The 23,857-nt window shown below is 40.8% G+C and overlaps 1 protein-coding gene across 1 annotated transcript in view; it reads left to right on the top strand.

Annotated features, from left to right (window-relative positions):
• Nucleotides 1-23,857, top strand: part of plrg1 (pleiotropic regulator 1) — a 68,516-nt gene that overhangs the window by 37,571 nt on the left and 7,088 nt on the right. Inside the window, exons 4-11 of the mRNA XM_070871418.1 lie at nt 7,119-7,172; nt 7,641-7,734; nt 18,287-18,377; nt 18,526-18,627; nt 21,519-21,611; nt 22,908-23,057; nt 23,211-23,312; nt 23,537-23,643. Of these exons, the coding sequence (XP_070727519.1) occupies nt 7,119-7,172; nt 7,641-7,734; nt 18,287-18,377; nt 18,526-18,627; nt 21,519-21,611; nt 22,908-23,057; nt 23,211-23,312; nt 23,537-23,643 (793 nt within the window). The remainder of the gene's footprint in view (nt 1-7,118; nt 7,173-7,640; nt 7,735-18,286; nt 18,378-18,525; nt 18,628-21,518; nt 21,612-22,907; nt 23,058-23,210; nt 23,313-23,536; nt 23,644-23,857) is intronic.

A 23,857-nucleotide genomic window follows, 5' to 3' on the forward strand; every position in this document is an offset into this window, starting at 1 on the left:
AGGGAACCCAAAAGTTTGTTATAAACATTTCAATAGTGGAAGGGTGGGGCCAATTACGGACGCAAAAGGAAATCTTGTGGTGGTTGAGGTGCTAAATGAGTACTTTGCATCTGTCTTCACTAGAGAAGGGAAAATTGACAGTGTAGAAACATAGAAAATAGGTGTAGGAGTAGGCCACTCGGCCCTTTGAGCCTGCACCACCATTCAATAAGATCATGGCTGATCATTCCCTCAGTACCCCTTTCCTGTTTTCTCTCCATACCCCTTGATCCCTTTAGCCGCAAGGGCCATATCTAAGTCCCTCTTGAATATGTCCAAAGAACTGGCATCAACAACTCTGTGGTAGGGAATTCCACAGGTTAACAACTCTGAGTGAAGAAGTTTCTCCTCGGCTCCGTCCTAAATGGCCTACCCCTTATCCTAAGACTCTGTCTCCTGGTTCTGGACTTCCCCATCATCGGGAACATTCTTTCCGCATCTAACCTGTCCATCCCGTCAGAATCTTGTAAGTTTCTATTAAATCTCCTCTCATTCTTCTAAACTCCAATGTATAAAGGCCCAGTTGATCCAGTCTCTCCTCATATGTCAGTCCTGCCATCCCGAGAATCAGCCTGGTGAACATTCGCTGCACTCCCTCAATAGCAAGAATGTCCTTCCTCAGATTAGGAGACCAAAACTGAACACACTATTCCAGGTGAGGCCTCACCAAGGCCCTGAACAACTGCAGTAAGACCTCCCTGCTATTCTCAAATCCCCTTGCTATGAAGGCCAACATACCATTTGCTGCCTTCACCGCCTGCTGTACCTACATGCCAACTTTCAATGACTGATGAACCATGACACCCAGGTCTCGTTGTACCTCCCCCTTTCCTAATCTGCTGCCATTCAGATAATCTGCCTTCGTGTTTTTGCCCCCAAAGTGGATAACCTCACATTTATCCACATTATACTGCATCTGCCATGCATTTGCCCACTCACCTGACCTGTCCAAGTCATCCTGCAGCCTTTTAGCGTCCTCCTCACAGCTCACACCGCCACCCAACTTAGTGTCGTCTGCAAACTTGGAGATATTACACTCAATTCCTTCATCTAAATCATTAATGTATATTGTAAAGATCTGGGGTCCCAGTACTAGTCACTGCCTGCCATTCTGAAAAGCACCCGTTTATCCCGACTTTCTGCTTCCTGTCTGCCAACCAGTTCTCTATCCACGTCAGTACATTACTCCCAATACCATGTACTTTGATTTTGCACACCAATCTCTTGTGTGAGACCTTATCAAAAGCCTTTTGAAAGTCCAAATACACCACATCCACTGGTTCTCCCATGTCCACTCTACTAGTTACATCCTCAACAAATTCTATTTCATAAATTCATGCTGACTTGGACAGATCCTGTCACTGCTTTCCAAATGTGCTACTATTTCATCTTTAATAATTGATTCCAACATTTTCCCCACGACTGATGTCAGGCTAACCGGTCTATAATTACCCGTTTTCCCCCTCCCTCCTTTTTTAAACAGTGGTGTTACATTAGCTACCCTCCAGTCCATAGGAACTGATCCACAGTCGGCAGATTGTTGGAAAATGATCACCAATGCATCCACTATTTCTATGGCCACTTCCTTAAGTACTCTGGGATGCAAACTATCAGGCCCCGGGGATTTATCGGCCTTCGATCCTATCAATTTCCCTAACACAATTTTCCGCTTTATAAGGATATCCTTCAGTTCCTCCTTCTCACTAGACCCTCGGTCCCCTAGTATTTCCGGAAGGCTATTTGTGTCTTCCTTCGTGAAAACAGAATAAAAGTATTTGTTTAACTGGTCCGCCATTTCTTTGTTCCCTATTATAAATTCACCTGAATCTGACTGCAAGGGACTTGCGTTTGTTTTCACTAATCTTTTTCTCTTCACTTATCTATAGAAGCTTTTGCAGTCAGTTTTTATGTTCCCGGCAAGCTTCCTCTCATACTCTATTTCCCCCCTCCTAATTAAACCCTTTGTCCTCCTGCTGCATTACAATATTCTCCCAGTCCTCAGGTTTGCTGCTTTTTCTGGCCAATTTATATGCCTCTTGTTAGCCACAGTTGAGCCACCTTCCCAGTTTTATTTTTACTCCAGACAGGGATGTACAATTGTTGAAGTTCATCCATGTGATCTTTAAATGTTTGCCATTGCCTAGCCACCATCCACCCTTTAAGTATCACTCGCCAGTCTATTCTAGCCAAGTCACGTCTCATACCATCGAAGTTACCTTTCCCCAAGTTCAGGACCCTAGTCTCTGAATTAACTATCACTCTCCATCTTAATAAAGAATTCTATCATATTATGGTCACTCTTCCGCAAGGGGCCTCGCACAACAAGATTGCTAATTAGTCTTTACTCATTACACATCACCCAGTCTAGGATGGCCAGCCCTCTAATTGGTTCCTCGACATATTGGTCTAGAAAACCATCCCTAATACACTCCAGGAAATCTTCCTCCATTGCATTGCTACCAGTTTGGTTAGCCCAGTCAATATGTAGATTAAAGTCGCCGATGATGACTGCTGGAGCTTTATTGCACACATCCCTAATTTCTTGTTTGATGCTGTCCCCATCCTCATTACTACTGTTTGGCGGTCTGTACACAACTCCCACTAGCGTTTTCTGCCCTTTGATATTCCGTAGCTCCACCCTTACAGATTCCACATCATACAAGCTAATGTCCTTCCTTACTATTGTATTAATTTGCTCTTGAACCAGCAACACCACCCCACCTCTTTTTCCTTTGTCTATCCTTCCTAAATCTTGAATACCCCTGGATGTTGAGTTCCCAGCCTTGGTCACCCTGGAGCCATGTCTCCGTGATACCAATTACATCATATCCGTTAACTGCTATCTGCGCAGTTAATTCGTCCACCTTATTCCGAATACTCCTTGCATTGAGGCACAGAGCCTTCAGGCTTGTCTTTTTAACACCCTTTGCCCCTTTAAGATTTTGCTGTAATGTGGTCCTTTTTGCTTTTTGCCTTGGATTTCTCTGCCCTTCACTTTTACTTTTCTTCTTTCTATCTTTTGCTTCTGCCCCCATTCTACTTCCCTCTGTCTCCCTGCATAGGTTCCCATCCCCCTGCCATATTAGTTTAACCCCTCCCCAACAGACTAGCAAACACTCACCCTAGGACATTGGTTCCGGTCCTGCCCAGGTGTTGACCTTCCGGTTTGTACCGGTTCCAATGTCCCAGGAATTTGAATCCCTCCCTTCTGCACCACTTCTCAAGCCACGTATTCATCTGAGCTATCTTGCGATTCCTACTCTGACTAGCACGTGGCACTGGTAGCAATCCTGAGATTACTACTTTTGAGGTCCTACTTTTTAATTTAGCTCCTAGCTAAATTAAGAAATTCATCTTGTAGGACCTCATTCCTGTTTTTTTTAACCTATATCGTTGGTACCTATATGTACCGCGACAGCTGGCTGTTTACCCTCCCCCTTCAAAATGTCCTGCACACGCTCCGAGACATCCTTGACCCTTGCACCAGGGAGGCAACATACCATCCTGGAGTCTCGGTTGTGGCCGCAGAAATGTCTCTCTATTCCCCTTACAATAGAATCCCCTATCACTATAGCTCTCCACTCTTTTTCCTGCCCTCCTGTGCAGCAGAGCCACCCACGGTGCCATGGACTTGGCTGTTGCTGCCCTCCCCTGATGAGTCATCCCCCTCAACAGTACCCAAAGCGGTGTATCTGTTTTGCAGGGGGATGACCACAGGATGACTACCTTTCTTCCTGTTGGTCACCCATCCCCTATCTGCCTGTGTAACCTTTGCCTGCGGTAAGACCAACTCGCTAAACGTGCTATTCACGTCATTCTCAGCATTGTGGATGCTCCAGAGTGAATCCACCCGCAGCTCCAGTGCCGCAATGCGGTCTGCCAGGAGCTGCAGCCGGACACACGTCCTGCATATGTAGTCGTCAGTGACAGTGGCAGCGTCCCTGACTTCCCACATAGTACAGGAGGAGCATAACGTGTCTGAACTCTCCTGCCATGACTTAACCCCTAGATTAACTTAATTTGGCAACAATAATGCTAAAGGTTACTTACTGATAAAGAAAAAGAAAAAACTACTCCCCCTTGGCTGTGATGTCACCTTTCGATTTCTTTCTACTTTTTTGCCTTCTCTCTCTGCTGCAGTTACACCAGCTGGTCTTTATAGGCCGCTCCGACGTCCCCGAACCTCTTGCTGTGACGTCACACTTAGTTTTATTTTCCTCCCAGGTCGTGGAGTCAGCACTGGTGGGCAAAACAAGACAAAGCAATACCTCCCGCTCCCATTTACCAAATTATTACCTTTGCACTCTGACCTGCCGCTGCACTCCGAGCAACACGGTACCAAGCCCCCTCTTTTTATACTATTCCTGTAGCAGCAAAGGAGGAAGCAGTAGCGATATTGAATAAGATAAAAATAGGGAAATCACCTGGTTTGCGTGGGATGCATCGTAGGTTTCTGAGGAAAGTATAGTTGGAAATTTCAGAGGCTCTAGCCACAATCTTACAATTCTCCTTGGATATGGGGTTAGTGTAGAGGACTGGAGGATTGCAGATGTTACACCTGTGTTTAAAAAAGGACAGGGATAAATGTGGCAACTGCAGGCCAGTCAGCAGTCAGTCGGTGGTGGGGAAATTTTGAGACAAAAATTCAGGACAAAGTTCATTGGAATTTAGACTAGTCTGTAGTAGTAAATGAAAGTCAGCATGGATTTGTTAAAGGCAAATTATGTTTGACTAACTTGATCGAATCCTTTGATGAAATAACGGAGTTGGTTGATGAGGGTAATGCAGTTGATGATGTGCATATGGACTTTCAAAAGGTGTTTGACAAAGTACCACATAATTGACTTGTCTGTAGCCTTTGACACGGTTGACCACTCTATCCTTCAACGTTTCTCCACTGTCGTCCAGCTGAATGGGACTGCACTTGCCTGGTTCCATTCTTATTTATCTAATCGTAGCCAGAGAATCACCTGCAACGGCTTCTCTTCCCACCCCTGCATCGTTGCCTCTGGTGTCCCCCAAGGAGCTATCCTTGGTCGTCTCCTATTTCTCATCTACATGTTAATCCTTGGCGACATCATCTGGAAACACGGCGTCAGTTTTCACATGTACGCTGATGACACCCAGCTCTACCACATTACCACTTCTCTTGACCCCTCCACGGTCAACCATTGGTGGTCATGCCTTCTGTTGCCTAAGCTCTGGAACTCCTTTCCTAAACCTCTCCACCTCTCTACCCCTCTCTCCTCCTTCAAGACACTCCTTAAAGCATACCTCTTTGGCCAAGCTTTTGGTCGCCTGCGCTAATTTCTACTTACGCGGCTCAGTGTCAACTTTTTAGCACATAATACTCCTGTGAAGCGCCTTGGGAAGTTTCACTACATTAAAGGTGCTATATAAATACATGTTAAAATTAAAGCCCATGGGATTAAAGGGGCAGTGATAGCATGGATACAAAATTGATTTAAGAGACAGAAAGTAAAGAGTAGTGATGAATAGTTGTTTTTCAGACTGGAGGGAAGTATATAGTGGTGTTCCCAGGGGTCTAACCAGGACTTTGGGATACAGGGCATAATTTCAAAGTTTGCAGATGATAACTCAGAAATGTAGTAAACAATGAGGAGGATAGTAACAGACTTCAGGAGGACATAGACAGACTGGTGAAATCGGCAGACACATGGCAAATGAAATTTAACAGAAGAGTGAAGTGATACATTTTGGCAGGAAGAATGAGATGCAATATAAACTAAATGGTACAATTTTAAGGGAGTGCAGGAACAGGGAGACCTGGAGGTGTATGTACACAAATCTTTGAAAGTGGCAGGACAAGTTGAGAAGGCTGTTTTCTTCAAAAGAAAATCATGGGATCCTTGGCTTTATGAATAGAGGCATAGAGTACACAAGCAAGGAAGTTATGCGAAACCTATATAAAACACTGGTTCAGCCTCAGCAGTATTGTGTTCAATTCTGGGCACCACACTTTAGGAAGGATGTCAAGGCTTTAGGAGGATGCAATTTACTAGAGTGGTACCAGGGATGAAGTTATGCGGGGAGACTGGAGAAGCTTGGGTTGTTCTCCTTGGAGCAGAGAAGGTTATGAGGCGATTTGATAGAGGAGTTCAAAATCATGAATAGTTTCGATAGAATAAATAAAGATAAACAGTTTCTCGTGGCAGAAGGATCGGTAACCAGATTTAAGATGATTTTGAAGAAATTACATTCAGTATCATATTCAAGACTGCCTTTCTAGTCCAAGATGGGTAGCTTCAGAGTGCAAAGTGCAGCCGTCAGTACTAGTGTTATACAGCAGCTGCAAAATTGTCCTTTGCTTGTCACATCTGTCTATCTACTCATCTTGCCCTGGCAGCTATTTTTTTAATTTAGGAATGTGCTCGTGGCACCATATGTTCCTGGTATCGTTGGAGAAACGATGTACTTCATTTATCTAATACCCAGGAAATTCTGTGTTTTCAGTGCCAAACCTCAGCCTCCCATTGGAGGTAAAAACTGTAACTATCTTTTGCCATTATTGCAATGATATACACCCAACACAGCTTTGTGAAGTGTGTGAAGATCAAGTACTTGATCAGATATCAGAATCTTGAGATAATATGGCTCGTGTGGAGCATGCGGACCTGTTGGGCTAAATGGCCTCTTTCTGTTCTGCAAATACTATGTAATAAAATGCATACTATGCTATTTGATATGTGTACAGTTGAAGTTTGTGAGACATTTTTTAATATGAATTTTGTTGCTAGTGTTGTGACAGATGGCAGGTGTCCACAATTATGATTTGAACTGAAGTGCTATTGTAGCATATACTTGGAACAACAGCAATCTTGGGTTTAATCAGTGGCTGGCTATAATAAATGCCACCGTTTAAAGTTATATTTTAGTACATGTAAGCAATTTTGCTTCAAATTTAAAAGCCATTTTTCCTACAGATTATTTCTCGAAGGAAGTGATAAGTTAAGTACATACAATTTTAATTAAATAGTGGTTATAAAGTATAATTTTTTGTGCTTTAAGATGACTTTCTGAAGTCTAAGATAAAGATTTGAGTCTTGGTTTTGTTTTAGGTCAAGAATCCGAATACATTATAACTGGTACACATCCATACCCATCAGGTCCAGGTTAGTAGTATTTCTGAAAAATATTGTTTTTGAGGTTTATCATTTGCAGTGAGTTCCAACACTGAGAATTGATTTCTTTGGTATCAGACTGGCTGAATCACTGTAACCGAGTTGGTCAATATGGCAAAACAAAACAACTGCTGAAAACAAATGAGCGTAGAAACAAACTGTTTTACTTTTTAATTGGGATTAACTTGAATTACGTGCAAGCAGCATTACCATAGATTTTTACCAAACCAAATTCAGGACTTTTAAATATATACATTCCAGGCAAGAGTTTGTTAAAAATGGGTACACCGTAACCAGAAACATTGCAGTATTTTCAAAGCAACACTAAGCAGTAATACCTTGGGTTCTGAAATTAAAGATTTTACATTAATGCTTACTGGCACAACAGCAAAATTTAGAAATTAAATATGTACTTGCTGTGCGTTAACACACAATATTCATTAAGTCTCTGAATTATAGGAGTGACTCTGACAGCTGATACACAGGTGCAGAAAATGCCCAGTGAGGCAAGTTCTCAGGCCTTGGCTATGGCGCTTCCTCCTTCACAAGCTAGGTAAGTTTTTTTTAAATTTAAATTCTGCAAACAAACATCAGTGCATTAACAGATCGAAATGCCTATCCTTTCTGTGAAGAAGGATTCTGAAGTTAATGGTTGCATAGAAATGTTTTATATTTTGCAGTTTGAATTAAGACACTTTGTGAAGCGGTTTTGTTGCAAGCTGTTACAGTTTTACCTCTTACTATCAGCTGTGGCTCAGTTGGTAGCAATCTTGCCTCTGAGTCAGATGGTTGTTTGTTTAAATCCCACTCGAGACTTGAGCACAAAAATCTAGGCTGACTCTCCAATACAGTACTGCACTGTCGGAGGTGCTGTCTTTCAGATGCGCTGTCTTTCGGATGAGACGTTAAACCGAGGCCCCGTCTGCTCTCTCAGGGGGATGTAAAAGATCCCACGGTATTATTTCGAAGGAGAGCAGGGGAGTTATCCCCTGTGTCCTGACCAATATTTATCCGTCAATCAACATCACTAAAAACAGATTAACTGGCCTTTATCGCATTACTGTTTGCTATTTGCGGGAGCTTCCTATATGCAAATTGGCAGCCGTGTTTCCTACATTTGCAACAGTGACTACACTTCAAAAGAACTTCTTTGGCTATAAAGCACTTTGGGATGTTCTGAGGTTGTGAAAGGCGCTATATAAATGCAAGTCCTTCTGTAAAAATACCTCCCATAGTGACTCGGTGGTTGTCCTGTTGTGGGGGAATTGTTCACATCTCCAGAAGTTTAATGAAGTTTGTTAAAGATTTCCCAAGTGACAATGAACTAAGCATTTTTGATTAGTTCCTGGAAATATGTTTCCCGAGAGAGAGAATAAAAAAATCATTGCATGTAATGTTTCGGAGCAGCAGTTCACTTTTACTGTTTAGAACATCTTTTCTTCTTTACCAAATAACTGTGCAAGAGTACTTACTTAGGGTTACCAAAATGCTCTACTTAAATGTACACGTTTAATCAGGACTTATTCAAGAATAATATATCCTTCCAGAACTTACTATTTTTTCATCAGAACACTGGTGATCTTTGAATTCTGAGTGTAAACAAATAAAGAAAGGCAGTTTCACAGATTAACCAAGTACTTTCCTATTTGCGAGTTTTCTCCTTGGCCATATCTATGTTCAGCTCTCTTACTATTACTTGCCAACTGTATTTGAGACATCAAGTAGCACATCATTTTTGCTTTCAGTTCATTTAAAAAAAAAAAGTTGGAGTTCCTGCTTTACTTTATTTTTAATGCTTTAAATAAAAATGAAATTACGTTCACCAATAGCTTTCTTGGCAGTTTTCATTCTCGTTAATTTTGCTTTGATACAGTAGACTGAGGATGAGGATTACATCTGTGAATGGTCAGTCTTTCCTTTAATTCTGATGTGTACATGTATTTTCAAAAAATATTTTAAATTTTAAATCTTTATTACTGGTAGCTGTTGCTGATTTCCTATTTTGATTTTTAGATTTTTAAGCTTAATAGTTTGTTTTCATTACTGTTGCTCTTAAATAAGTGTCCAACCTATTTATGATTTGTTCCTGTTCATGCATGGTGCCAAACTATGACTGATAAAAGTGCTAGACTTAACATTTTTATGAATATGCTACTGAATCGGTTATGGTTCTGCTTGTTGTAATTGAAGATGCACTCCTTTTATAAGAACATGAACATCTAGGATATATTAAATATGCGATGAATGTGTATACTCCTTACCTAGGCACCACCATTTTGTGATGCACAATCGCAACTTCAGCTGCACACCTGTCACTAGATTGAACTTCAGAAGTTGCAGATCTTAATCCCTATACCTGCAGAGTGCATCACTCTGAGGGAAGTTATCTTTGTTCTGATTTTCTGTGGCAAAGTCAAAGGAGATTCAGGAACAGATCACATAGGTTGGACACTTATTATGAGCAACAGGAATGAAAACAAACTAACTATTGAGCTTAAAAAATCTAAAAATTAAAAATGGGAAATCAGCAACAGCTACCAGTAATATAAAGGTTTAAAATGTTAAATATTTTTTGAAAATACATGTAAACATCACGATTAAAGACAAGACTGGCCATTCACAGAGCATGCCAGGCCCTGTTTGTATGCCTCAGTAAATGCCATGTATTATTCTACAGGTTTGTATCCCTTTTTAAAAAGTCTTAATTGAATGATCACTAGGTGAGTTCATTTAAAGATTATTATGACAGGATATCAGAACCCTGGCTTTTTGTGGGATTAAGAGCCTGCAAATACTGTAACTCCAATATATGGTTTCTGAAGAGTTTTTCAGCACATTGTAGATAACTGTTTTTATTTCTTTTGGACTTTTTAAAAAAAAAAGTAAGTGTGACAGAAATTTGCATTTGATGACTCCACCCAAAGAGTGACTAACGGAAAGTTCATGCAAATGTAAAGTTTTTAAAGTGGCTGAAATCCTGTGACATTGCTCACAGTCAGGCACACGGGTCGCTGTTTTATAACAATCAGGTTTCATGTAGGGGATAACAGGCCACTATATTGGGATTTTTACTGGTACTTTAGGAATCAAATTTCACAATTCTGTCCATTATTCTGTGAAGACTGCAAATTAGTGGTCTTTATATATTATTAAAAACATTGGGTACAACATTCTAATGGTATTGCGCTTTTAGGTGGGCACTGAGGTGAGTATCTGACACAAAGTACAGTGGGTCTCGGCTAATGTAATATGACAGCCCCAATCTACTAGGTAGAATGTTGCGACCTTGGTTACTGTCCATAGAACTGAGGGTAGGAAGAGGAATATCTGGCCTGCCACGTCCAAGATTTCAAAGGTAAGTAGAAAGTCATTCTGCCCTTTATAGACAACTTAAAAAGACACTATATCCGGGGAGGCCATTCAGTCACTCAAGGGAGGATTGGGCGTTTGGAAAGTAGGTCCACACCTTGTACAGGATGAAATAACCTTGTTTATTACCTGCTTTCACCTTCATTTTCGGCGGTATTCTCAGCAGTATCGCTGCTTTTGGAAGAGAAACCGCCCGGCAAAAGTTTCCCCCTTATTTTTTGAATGGTATCGCCCAAATCTCTCAACGCCTGCCGAGAGCAAACCGCTGACATGCACTGCCGAGAAAATCGCCATGGCATTAGTTTGATCTCAACGGAAGCCTGTCCAGATTGCCGAGGGAACCGCCCTGTGAAAGCAGCTTAAACCAGGCGGTAGGTGAGTACTCTGCAAAGAAAGGTAAGTTGAAGGTTTTTTTTTAAATTGCAAAATGGCGATTAGCTTTAAAACTGCCTTGGGAATGTTTTTTAACTTTAACATTTTTTTTTTTTAAGTTTTACCCCCTTCCATAAAATGTTGAATCATTGTGGGTGGAAATTAGAGATAGTAAGGGAAAAAAGTCACTGGTGGGTGTAGTTTATAAGGCCCCCAAATAATAACTTCACGGTGGGGAGGGCAATAATCAAGGGAATAATGGAGGCATGTGAAAAAGGAAAGGCAGTAATCATGGGGGATTTTAACCTACATATCAATTGGTCAAATCAAATCGCACGGGGTAGCCTGGAGGAGGAATTCATAGAATGCATACAGGATTGTTTCTTAGAACAGTATGTAACAGAACCTACAAGGGAGCAAGCTATCTTAGATCTGGTCCTGTGTAATGAGACAGGAAGAATAAATGATCTCCTAGTAAAAGATCCTCTCGGAATGAGTGATCACAGTATGGTTGAATTTGTAATACAGATTGAGGATGAGGAAGTAGTGTCTCAAACGAGTGTACTATGCTTAAACAAAGGGGACTACAGTGGGATGAGGGCAGAATTGGCTAAAGTAGACTGGAAACACAGACTAAACGGTGGCACAATTGAGGAACAGTGGAGGACTTTTAAGGAGCTCTTTCATAGTGCTCAACAAAAATATATTCCAGTGAAAAAGAAGGGCGGTAAGAGAAGGGATAACCAGCCGTGGATAACCAAGGAAATAAAGGAGAGTATCAAATTAAAAACCAATGCGTATAAGGTGGCCAAGGTTAGTGGGAAAATAGAAGAGTGGGAAAATTTTAAACGCCAGCAAAGAATGACTAAGAAAGCAATAAAGAAAGGAAAGATGGATTACGAAGGTAAACTTGCGCAAAACATAAAAACGGATAGTAAAAGCTTTTACAGATATATAAAACGGAAAAGAGTGACTAAAGTAAATGTTGGTCCCTTAGAAGGGGGATTTAATAATGGGAAATGTGGAAATGGCTGAGACCTTAAACAATTATTTTGCTTCGGTCTTCACAGTGGAAGACACAAAAACCATGCCAAAAATTGCTGGTCACAGGAATGTGGGAAGGGAGGACCTTGAGACAATCACTATCACTAGGGGGGGTAGTGCTGGACAGGCTAATGGGACTTAAGGCAGACAAGTCCCCTGGTCCTGATGAAATGCATCCTAGGGTATTAAAAGAGATGACGGAAGTTATAGCAGATGCATTAGTTATAATCTACCAACATTTTCTGGACTCTGGGGAGGTACCAGCGGATTGGAAAGCAGCTAATGTAACGCCTCTGTTTTTTTAAAAAAAAAAGGGGGCAGACAAAAGGCAGGTAACTATAGGCCAGTTAGTTTAATATCTGTAGTGGGGAAAATGCTTGACGCTATCATTAAGGAAGAAATAGCGGGACATCTTGATAGGAATAGTGCAATCAAGCGGACGCAGCATGGATTCATGAAGGGGAAATCATGTTTAATTTACTAGAATTCTTTGAGGATATAACGAGCATGGTGGACAGAGGTGTACCGATGGATGTGGTGTATTTAGATTTTCAAAAGGCATTCGATAAGGTGCCACACAAGATTACTGCAGAAGATAAAGGTACGCGGAGTCAGAGGAAATGTATTGGCATGGATAGAGAATTGGCTGGCGAACAGAAAGCAGAGAGTGGGGATAAATGGGTCCTTTTCGGGTTGGAAATCTGTGGTTAGTGGTGTGCCACAGGGATCGGTGCTGGGACCACAACTGTTTACAATATACATAGATGGCCTGGAAGAGGGGACAGAGTGTAGTGTAACGAAATTTGCAGATGACACAAAGATTAGTGGGAAAGCAGGTTGTGTAGAGGACACAGGCTGCAAAGAGATTTAGATAGGTTAAGCGAATGGGCTAAGGTTTGGCAGATGGAATACAATGTCGGAAAGTGTGAGGTCACCCACCTTGGGGGGGGGGGGGGGGGAAAACAGTAAAAGGAAATATTATTTGAATGGGGAGAAATTACAACATGCTGCGGTGCAGAGGGACCTGGGGGTCCTTGTGCATGAATCCCAAAAAGTTAGTTTGTAGGTGCAGCAGGTAATCAGGAAGGCGAATGGAATGTTGGCCTTCATTGCGAGAGTGATGGAGTACAAAAGCAGGGAGGTCCTGCTGCAACTGTATAGGGTATTGGTGAGGCCGTACCTGGAGTACTGCGTGCAGTTTTGGTCACCTTACTTAAGGAAGGATATACTAGCTTTGGAGGGGGTACAGAGACGATTCATGAGGCTGATTCCAGAGATGAGAGGGTTACCTTATGACAGATTGAGTAGACTGGGTCTTTACTCGGAGTTCAGAAGGATGAGGGGTGATCTTCTAGAAACATTTAAAATAATGAAAGGGATAGACAAGATAGAGGCAGAAAGGTTGTTTCCACTGGTCGGGGAGACTAGAACTAGGGGGCACAGCCTCAAAATACGGGGGAGCCAATTTAAAACCGAGTTGAAAAGGAATTTCTTCTCCCAGAGGGTTGTGAATCTGTGGAATTCTCTGCTCAAGGAAGCAGTTGAGGCTAGCTCATTGAATGTATTCAAGTCACAGATAGATTTTTAACCAATAAGGGAATTAAGGGTTACGGGCAGCGGGCGGGTAAGTGGAGCTGAGTCCACGGCCAGATCAGCCATGATCTTGTTAAATGGCGGAGCAGGCTAGAGGGGCTAGATGGCCTACTCCTGTTCCTAATTCTTATGTTCATAGGCCCAACCGCAGCCTTGGAGTTAATTTTTAAAAAATTTTAAGAACCACCAGTTTCACTTAGTTTTGCCTTTAACCGCCGAGATCAATTTTCTCGCCGGGCGATTATTTTTAACTTGATTATGGACATTCTCGTCAGCGTTGGTTGCAAAACGTTAACGTTTTTCTCTGGACCGGCAATCGGATGTTGAGGGGCTCTCGAAAGTCCAGCCCCTGGGATTTGGGATGATTAGCAGTCATGGTTACACATCTTGTGAAGAGCACATGCTCGTCACAAGTGAGACATAGGACTCATGTAGGACCTAACCTGTGGACAAGATGTGTCACATTTCAATATTTTTTGGCCATTCTTACACAAATGGTTTTGTTTCTAAGAATGTATTCATATAAGTTTGATTTTAAAAAGTAACTGAGAGGAAAGGTCTTCACCCCCTCAAAGAAAAAGAACCCTTGGCTCCTATGCCTTGTAAACTACTGCCCGATCTCTAATCTCCCTTTCCTCACCCAAGGCCTTGAACGTGTTGTCGCCTACCAAATCCGTGCACATCTTTTCCAGAACTCCATGTTTGAATCCCTGAAATCAGGTTTCTGCCCTTGCCACAGTACTGAAACGGCTCTTTATCAGAGTCACAAATGACATCTTGTGGACTGTGACAAAGGTAAACTATCTTCGTTTTTCTAAATCTGTCTGTAGCCTTTGGACATGGTTTACCACTCCATCCGCCTGCAGCATCTCTCCAGTCATCCGGTTGGGTGGGACTGCACTCGCCTGTATCCATTCTTATTTATCTAATCGTAGCCAGAGAATCACCTGCAATGGCTACTCTTCCCACTCCTGCATCATTACCTCTGGTGTCCCCCAAGGATCTAACCTTGGCCTCCTCCTATTTCTCATCTACATGCTGCTCAGTGACATCATCCGAAAACCCAGCGTCAGTTTCCACATGTACGTTGACGACACCCAGCTCTACCTCACTGCCACTTCTGTCGGCCCCTCCTTGTTTCTAAATTATCTGACTGCTTGGCAGACATCCAGCACTCCTCCAACTAACTATTGGGAAGACCAAAGCCATTGTTTTCGGTCCCTGCCATAAACTCTGCTACCTACTCACCGACTCCATCCCTCTCCCTAGCATCTGTCTGAGGCTGACCAGACTGTTTGCGACCTTGGTGCCATCCTGAAGTGAGCTTCTGACTACACATTCACGCCATCGCTAAGACCCCGCCTACTTCCACCTCCGTAACCTTGCCCGACTCCATCCCTGCTTCGGCTCATCTGCACTTGAAACCTTTATCCATGCCTTTGTTATTTCTAGATTTGACTATTTCAACGCACTCCTGGCTTCCACGTTCTACCCTATGTAAACTTGAGGTCATCCAAAACTCTGCTGCCTGTGTCCTAACACTTGCCACATTCCGTTCCTCCATCACCCTGTGCTACATTGGCTCCCGGTTAAGCAACGTCTCGATTTTTAAAATTCTCATCCTGTTTTCAAATCGGACTCCATGGCCTTGCCCTTCCCTATCTCTAATCTCCTTCAGCCCCACAATACACTGAGATATTTGCGCTCCTCTACATAAGAACATAACATAAGAAATAGGAGCAGAAGTAGGCCATACGGTCCCTCGAGTCTGCTCCGCCATTTAATACGATCTTGGTTGATCCGATCATGGACTCGGGTCCAGTTCCCTGCCTGCTCCCCATAACCCCTTATCGGTTAAGAAACTGTCTATCTGTCTTAAATTTATTCAATGACCCAGCTTCCACAGCTGAGGCAGTGAATTCCATAGATTTATAACCCTCAGACGAAATACCTCCATCTCAGTTTTAAATGGGCGGCCCCTTATTCTAAGATTATGCCCCCTAGTTCTAGTCTGCCTTATCAGTGGAAACGTCCTCTCTGCATCCACCTTGTCAAGTCCCCTCATAATCTAATACATTTCGATAAGATCACCTCTCATTCTTCTGAATTCCAATGAGTAGAGGCCCAACCTTCTCAACTTTTCCTCATGTCAACCCCCTCATCTCCGGAATCAACCTAGTGAACCTTCTCTGAACTGCCTCCAAAGCAAGTATATCCTTAAATATGGAAACCAAAACTGTAAGCAGTATTCCAGGTGTGGCCTCACTAATACCCTGTATAACTGTATCAAGACTGCCCTGCTTTTATACTCCATCCCCTTTGCAATAAAGGCCAATATTCCATTGGCCTTCCTGATCACTTGCTGTACCTGCATACTAACCTTTTGTGTTTCATGTACCAGGTCCCGCTGTAGTGCAGCACTTTGCAATTTTTCTCCATTTAAATAATAACTTGCTTTCGATTATTTTCTGCCAAAGTGCATAACCTCACCCTTCCAACATTATACTCTATCTGTCAAATTTTTGCCCACTCACTTAGCCTGCCTATGTCCTTTTGCAGGTTTTTTGTGTCCTCCTCACACATTGCTTTTCCCTCCCATCTTTGTATCGTCAGCAAACTTCGCTACGTTGCACACAGTCCCTTCATCCAAGTCGTTAATATAGATTGTAAATAATTGGGGTCCCAACACTGATCCCTGCGGCACCTCACTAGTTATTGATTGCCAACCCGAGAATGAACTATTTATACCGACTCTCTGTTTTCTGGCCTCTTGAGCATCCCTGATTTTAATCACTCAATTATTGGTGGCTGTGCTTTCAGCTGCCAAGGCCCCAAATTTGGAATTCCCCCACTAAACCTCTCTACGCCTCTCTCCGCCTTTAAGACGCTCCTTAAAACCTACCTCTTTAAACCACTTTTGGTAATCTGCCCTAATTTCTCCTTGTGTGGTTCGGTGTCAAATTTTGTTTTATAACACTCCTGTCAAGCAACTTGGGTCATTTTACTACATTAAAGGCAGTATATAAATAGAAGGTGGTGTTGCATAATTACAGCGAGTGCCATTAGCCTCACCATTATTTTGACAGCAAATTCTAGCCCACTATCTTTAAAGCAAGATCCTAAACTTGTAACATGTACATCCGTTTGAATCCTGAAGTTGCTGTTCCGTCACTGTTATTTTCTTCTAATATGCTTCAGAAAGAATAGGAAATTAAAACACAAATTTTAATTGGTTAACAGTTTTTAGGCATTCAGTATAGACCTTATTTGAGTTTGACATGATCTTATTATAAAAGCAAACTATCCAACTCCAGCTGTTTCTATTTCATGACAGTGAAACATTTAGATTAAAACATCGGGGAGATAACGAGAAACACTTCTGTGAAAGCAGAGGATTTGACAGAACGATGTGAAAACTGGTATGAATGTAATTTGATTACATTAAATCTTTATGCTGATGGTTTTAAATCTCAGTGATACGAAGATGGATGAGAGTAAATTGTGAGGAGAACGCAAGAAATTTGCAAAGGGATATAGACAGGCTAAGTAAGTGGGCCAAAATTTGGCAGAGGGAGTATAATGTGTGAAAATGTGAGGTTATCCACTGGCAGAAAAAATAGAAAAGCAAATTATAATTTAAATGGAGAAAAATTGCAAAGTGCTGCAGTACAGAGGGACCCGGGGGCCCTTGTGCATGAAACACAAAAAGTTCGTATGCAGGTACAGCAAGTAATCAGGAAGGCAAATGGAATGTTAGCCTTTATTGCAGGGGCGATGGAGTATAAAAGCAGAGAAGTCCTGCTACAACTGTACAAAATATTGGTGAGGCCACAACTGGAATACTGCGTACAGTTTTGGTCTCCGTATTTAAGGAAGGATATACTTGCATTGGAGGCTGTTCAGAGAAGGTTCACTAGATTGATTCCGGAGATGACGGGGTTGATTTATGAAAGGTTCAGTAGGTTGGTCCTATACTCATTGGAGTTCAGAAGAATGAGAGGTGATCTTATCGAAACATATAAGATAATGAGGGGGCTCGACAAGGGGTAGATGCAGAGAGCATATTTCCACTCATGGGGGAAACTAAAACTAGGGGGCATAGTCTCAGAATAAGGGTCCGCCCATTTAAAACTGAGATGAGAAGGAATTTCTTCTGAGGGCTGTAATTCTTGGAATTCTCTGCCTCAGAGAGCTGTGACGGCTCGGCCATTGAATATATTTAAGGCAGAGATGGACAAAGTTTTGAGTGATGGAATAAAGGGTTATGGGGAGCGGGCAGGAAAGAGGAGCTGAGTCTGATCAGATCAGACATGATATTAAATGGCGGAGCAGGCTCGGGCCAAATGGCCTACTCCTGGTCTTATTTCTTATGTTATGTAGCCATAGATTTCAGTGGAATCTGCAAAAAAAAAAAATTCCTTTCTGTACAATGCAGTGGGGATTCTTAGTCCATGGTTTCCATTAATTCATCTGCTGTTGATTTGGAGCATTTATTAATTGCAGCTGTGTAAACGAGGTGAAAAAAATAAATTTGAGGCCCGAGCAATTGTGGCTGCTGACTTTATTACAGCATTTGCTGATTAAGCAAAAATAATTTTTTAAGTGCCACAAATCGGGGAATAATTGGGTGACTTTTCTCATTTTCTATTTTTTTTAATAGCATACTGATGTTGGCTTTTATTCTCCAACTTTATTCATTAAATGGAATATGTCTATTTCACTTTCAGGCAAGATGCTAATCGTAATGCAGCCAGTGTTGCTGATATCCACAGACACGCAGGCATTGCTGAACGTTCGCAGCCTCCAGTGTCTTCCCTGGTGAGATTCCTTTGATAGATACAAGAAATTGTAAATCCCAGCACACATTGTTTCTGATGAAGTGACAGAATTTAGTGAATATATTTTAAGAGAATATAAATGCACGTATCTAGCTTTTCTTCATGCTTGTGTTTGATTCATGTTGCAGGCTCTAATGGAAGTTGGAGGCCCAAAGAATTCCTCACTGATTTCAAGAAAACTTCCTACAATGCCAAAACCACAATGGCACCCACCTTGGAAGCTGTACAGAGTGAGCAAATTATAGTGTGAATCTTTTGTATAAACAATAACCTATTCCAAGATGTCAAACACACCATCACAGTTAAAAGTTATTCAGTATGTGGCAAGAAAATGCTAGTTAAAATGTCTTCCATTTTATAAATTCCCTAACTATAAAAAAAAATACTTTTCAATTCAAGTGATTTATATATTTTTTTTAATTTAGCAGCACTCTGGGTAAGTCACTGGACCCTACTAGCATGCACTTAAAGCTGTTGAAAGAAGACGCTCTGACCACAATTTTGTAATCCTCCTTTTAATATTCAAATTCTGCCAGAAGTCTCGAGGGTAGCCAGAGGAAAGCTTCTCTTTTCAGGGAAAGAATAATAAACTAGGACAATATGGACTAAGTATAATGTCGGTTATGGGCAAACTCTGAATCTGTAATTTAAGATAAAATTGGTGAGCTTTTAGAAATGAATGACTTAATCAGAGACATCCAACACATTTGATGAAGTGATCGATTGAATCGATGAAGGGAGTGAAGCAGAAGTAGTGTATAGAAGACATTGAATAAATTGTTTCACAAGCACCTTGTTAGAGAAATTCAGGTGTATGTATGAGGAAAGTTGCATGAATAGAAAGTTGGTTGATTTACAGGAAACGGTGTTACTGTTGATGGTTGTTGCTCAGATTGAAGAAGGCTAGAAGTGTTGTACTCCAGGAGGTAGTGCTGGGTGCAATTATTCTATGCAAATATGAATGATTTGGGCATAAAGAACGCTTATCAAAAGTTGGAGACAATACACAAGTAGAGGGTTTGGCAAGCAACAAAGATTTCAGCAGGACCTACAGGGTAATAAGATGGCCAGACAGGTGGAAGATGCAATTTAATTGCATAAGTGTCATGTAATACATCTTGAGAGGAAAACGGGAATTGGGAAAGACACTGAAGAATGTGAATGAACAGGAAAACTTGGGGGCTCAAATGCATAATTCCCTGACAGTGCAAGTACAGATAGATAAAACAATTATATATTTTTTTTTAAAAACAGTATTTTGGGTTTTATTAAGGTCTAACATACAAAAGTAAAGAAGTAATAAATTTGTACAAAACATTGCTTAGGCCAATGTTGATTTTAAATGTCTCATTATGAAAGGAAATTAAAGCCATAGATTATGATGTTGAGGATGGGGAACTATAATTTATAAGGAAAGGCTTGAGATGCTGGTATTATTTCCACTGGAGCAGGGAAGGTTAACGGATTTAAGAGATTTTTAAAATTATGGTGTCATTTAATAAGGTGAACATAGAACTATTTCCTCTGATCCCTCAATGATTCCCCAATGAAAAATGCTCACAATGAGAAGAATGGCGCAGAGAAATTTATTTTCACAGTCAATAAAACATTTGATGCCTTGCCACAGAGCCTATTGCATCTTTTACAGGAAAATTTGATAAATATTTAAAACGGAGGAAGATACAGGGCTAAGGAAAAAGAACAGCGCATTGGTCTTTGTTCTGGATTGCTCTAACACAGTGCCAGAATAGACACAATCGGCTGAATGGCCATCTCCTGTGCTGTAAACTTCTATGGGATGGTTGTGCAGCAGCGTGTAGAGTGCTAAGATGTTGGTTTCTACTTGCAATCCCAATATAAGTTGATTGTTCCTCTTCAGCGATTCTTTTCTTAGATTCCTTATGTCTCATTGCGAGATTATGAATAGCAATAGCCTAACCCCCTGTTATATCCACACCATGAAGGGGAGTATGTCCCCTTCATGGTGTGAATATGACTGGTGTGATTTTGCTGCCAAAATAATGGTGAGGCTAATGGCGCTTGCTGTTATTTAGGTGTATAGCAACCTCGGGTGAGGGACAGATGCAGTTAAATGCCAATGCCCAAAAGTTGCTGTCTTGAGTTTCACTGCACAATTTTGCTGTTAGATTTGCGAAAATGGCTTGATCTGCCTCATCATTGAAATGCATTGAATATTGTGAAGTTGCTGTATTTGTGTGATAGATATGAACTAAACTCGCCACAAAGTTATGTCTCATCATTGCAAGCATACGTACCCTTTTAACAATGTGATAATTGTTAATAACTGCCAATCATCCTCTGACACTGCACTAAAAAATAACTTCCAAGTGTGGAGATTCATACCTGCTAGTATTAAGTTAGATTTAAAAATTGTAAAATTTAAAAAAAATTAAATGTACATTTCCTTTGTCTTTTTTTCTCTCAATCCAATCTTCCTTTCCCTCTTTCTCTTTCTGTACCTGATTAAGAACATACATAAGAAATAGGAGCAGGAGTAGACCATACAGCCCCTCAAGCCTGCTCTGCCATTCAATAAGGTCATGGCTGATCTTCAACCTCAACCCCACTTTCCCATCTGATCTCCATATCCCTTGATTCTGAAGCAACTGTTTGACATTGAATTCACTCACTCTAATTTATACTTCCTTCTCAGTCCTTCCTCAGTGTATTTCTCAATCCTTCAATCTGATTTGGTTAAGGAGATACACAGTTCACTCAAGTCCCAAATGCCCTGTTTTCCCCCCCTTAGCTTGCAATTAAAGCAACTTGTCACGTGCAAAATATTAACTTAAATGTGCATGAAGAAGTCTAACTAATGACAGATGCTGTTAGATGCCCTGCTACTGCAAAGTCTGGACCATTGTGTATTCCTTGGACATCTATGGACTTGATCAATAAAACATTTATAAAATTATTCAATTCTAAATGTTATGAAAAGTGATAGGCTGTTGAAATTCAGTCTCAATGTGTAGATCACTAGCGAGACTGATTAACAAAGTAGAGGTTTTGTAATGGTTATCTTTTCATTCTTTGTACAGGTTCATGGCCAAAAAGGCATGATCCAATGTTGCTAATCTTGAATCTCTCATTAACCTTGTAGGTAATCAGTGGCCATTTAGGCTGGGTAAGATGTCTTGCAGTAGAACCTGGAAATCAGTGGTTTGTTACTGGCTCAGCTGATAGAACTATTAAGGTAAGATAAGATTGGATGTTGGAAGTACAGTTTATAAAAAAAAAACAACCTTTTATTGAAGTTTCAGAAGAATTCTCCTTTATTTTCATTCCCATTTTTGTCTTCCTGGTCTGATGGGGCAGGCATGCTTGATGCCAAGCTGTTGCAATAAAAAAAAGTCCCATAACTGACCTGCATTAAGTACCACAGACACTCCACTTGCTCAGAGATGCTGCAGTCTTCTCTGGGCAGTGCCACATTTATTTTGATCATTCTATATTTTGGGATTCATGGTTGCTGGCATTCTAAAATTTGTCTGGAATATTTTACAGATTTATTCATGTTCTGCTGGTACTTTGTTTTTGGCTTCTTCTCGACCACTTCCCAGCCCCCTCCCCCCACTCTCCAGCAGTGTACTACCATTGAAATTTTTATGGAGCCTTTGCAGACATTATTTCACAGCAGAGCTCTTACTGCACAAAAGTAATTCCATGGCACCTATTTAACAGAGTTAGCAAGACATTTACTGTAATCAGCAAGTGCCATTTTCCTGTGTCAGAAGCATTGAAAAAGAGGCTGCGAAGAGATAATGGAGCAAGACGAAAGATGCAGACCAGAAATATTGAAGTATAGGAATTTTTTTTAAATAGCAGGCTATAGATGGAAATAGTTCAATGCCAGGGCATTGCTACAGAAAGACATAGAAAATGACATCAATTGGAAAAATAGTTCAATATAATTCATTGCTGTTCTTATAGTTGACTGCATTTTATTTTATAATTGTTTAAGAACATAATACAATTAATAAAAATAACTTAATAGATGAGATTAAATTAAAAAACAAATATTGCAGATGGTGGAAATTTGAAGTAATAGAAAATGGTGGAGAAACAGCAGGTCATTCAGCATCTGTAGAGAGAACAGACAGGTTGATGTTTCTGGTGCAGACCTGGATCTGAAGGGTCTTCATCCAAGACATCAACCTGTATATCCTTTCCACAGATGCTGACTAACCTGCTGTGTGTTACCAGCATTTTTTGTAGCCGAGATTAAATGCTGTTTTAAAATAGATTTTTTATGGTTGGCTGCATTTCCCTGATTGTACTTTACAGTAATAAGCATTGCAAACTTTCAGAAAATAATTCTGTAATTGTAGAACAACTAAGCAGCTGTTTTAGGAACCTGAAACTATTCCTTGTAAAATCTACCAAGTATTGAAATGTGAGAGACTGTGCTGATTGACTTTACAACTTCGATGCGTCATTTTAAAGCTGTTTTATTTTATAGTGAGAAGCTATTAATTTTTTTGCTGCATAGATCTGGGATTTGGCCAGTGGTAAACTGAAGCTGTCTCTGACTGGGCATATCAGCACTGTGCGAGGAGTAGCAGTCAGTTCACGCAGCCCATATCTTTTCTCCTGTGGAGAGGATAAGCAAGTGAAATGCTGGGATCTGGAATATAACAAGGTATAGATTTTCAAAACATGACCACTGCTAAAATGAATTCAATGTTCTGCAGTTTTCCAGCTTGGCTTTTCACTGTTGGTACTGAATATATGTATCATGTTAATTTATGAACATTTGTCCATCTAAATTTATTTGTGTTTCCTGTTTATCTAGGTTATCCGACATTACCATGGTCATTTAAGTGCAGTGTATGGGCTTGATTTACATCCAACCATCGACGTCTTGATAACATGTGGCAGAGATTCAACTGCAAGGGTAAGTTATTTTTGAAAATCATTACGCAACTCAGTACAGATGTTATCCATGGACCATAAATCAAGTATTAACCTAATCGGCATAGATTAATACTTTTTGGCTTTTGTTGATGTGATGCATCAAACTTGCTTTACTTAATTTTATTAGGGATACTCAAGTTTGGTTTTGCATTGCAGTTACAAGAACTTATGAACTTTCTTTCATTCAATTTTTTTTTTGTATAGGTATGGGATATTCGGACAAAAGCAAATGTACACACATTATCAGGGCACACAAATACAGTAGCAACTGTGAAATGCCAAGCTGGAGAACCACAGATTATTACAGGCAAGTGTAATTGTACATTGATTTTAAACATTAGCCAGCTGAATAAAGAAAATATATATCATATCTAGCTCCCCTTGATACTTAAGACTGCATATTTAATATATTTAGAGTATTTTCAACTCCCTCCGACCTTGACTTGCATCAGCTTTTTTTAAATACAGGGTCGTTTTATTGATGCACTCCTTGGTAACTGCAGACCTTCCCAAATGGTAAAGATG

Source organism: Pristiophorus japonicus, chromosome 2, assembly GCF_044704955.1.
Source record: "Pristiophorus japonicus isolate sPriJap1 chromosome 2, sPriJap1.hap1, whole genome shotgun sequence".
Classification (NCBI taxonomy): Eukaryota; Metazoa; Chordata; class Chondrichthyes; family Pristiophoridae; genus Pristiophorus; species Pristiophorus japonicus.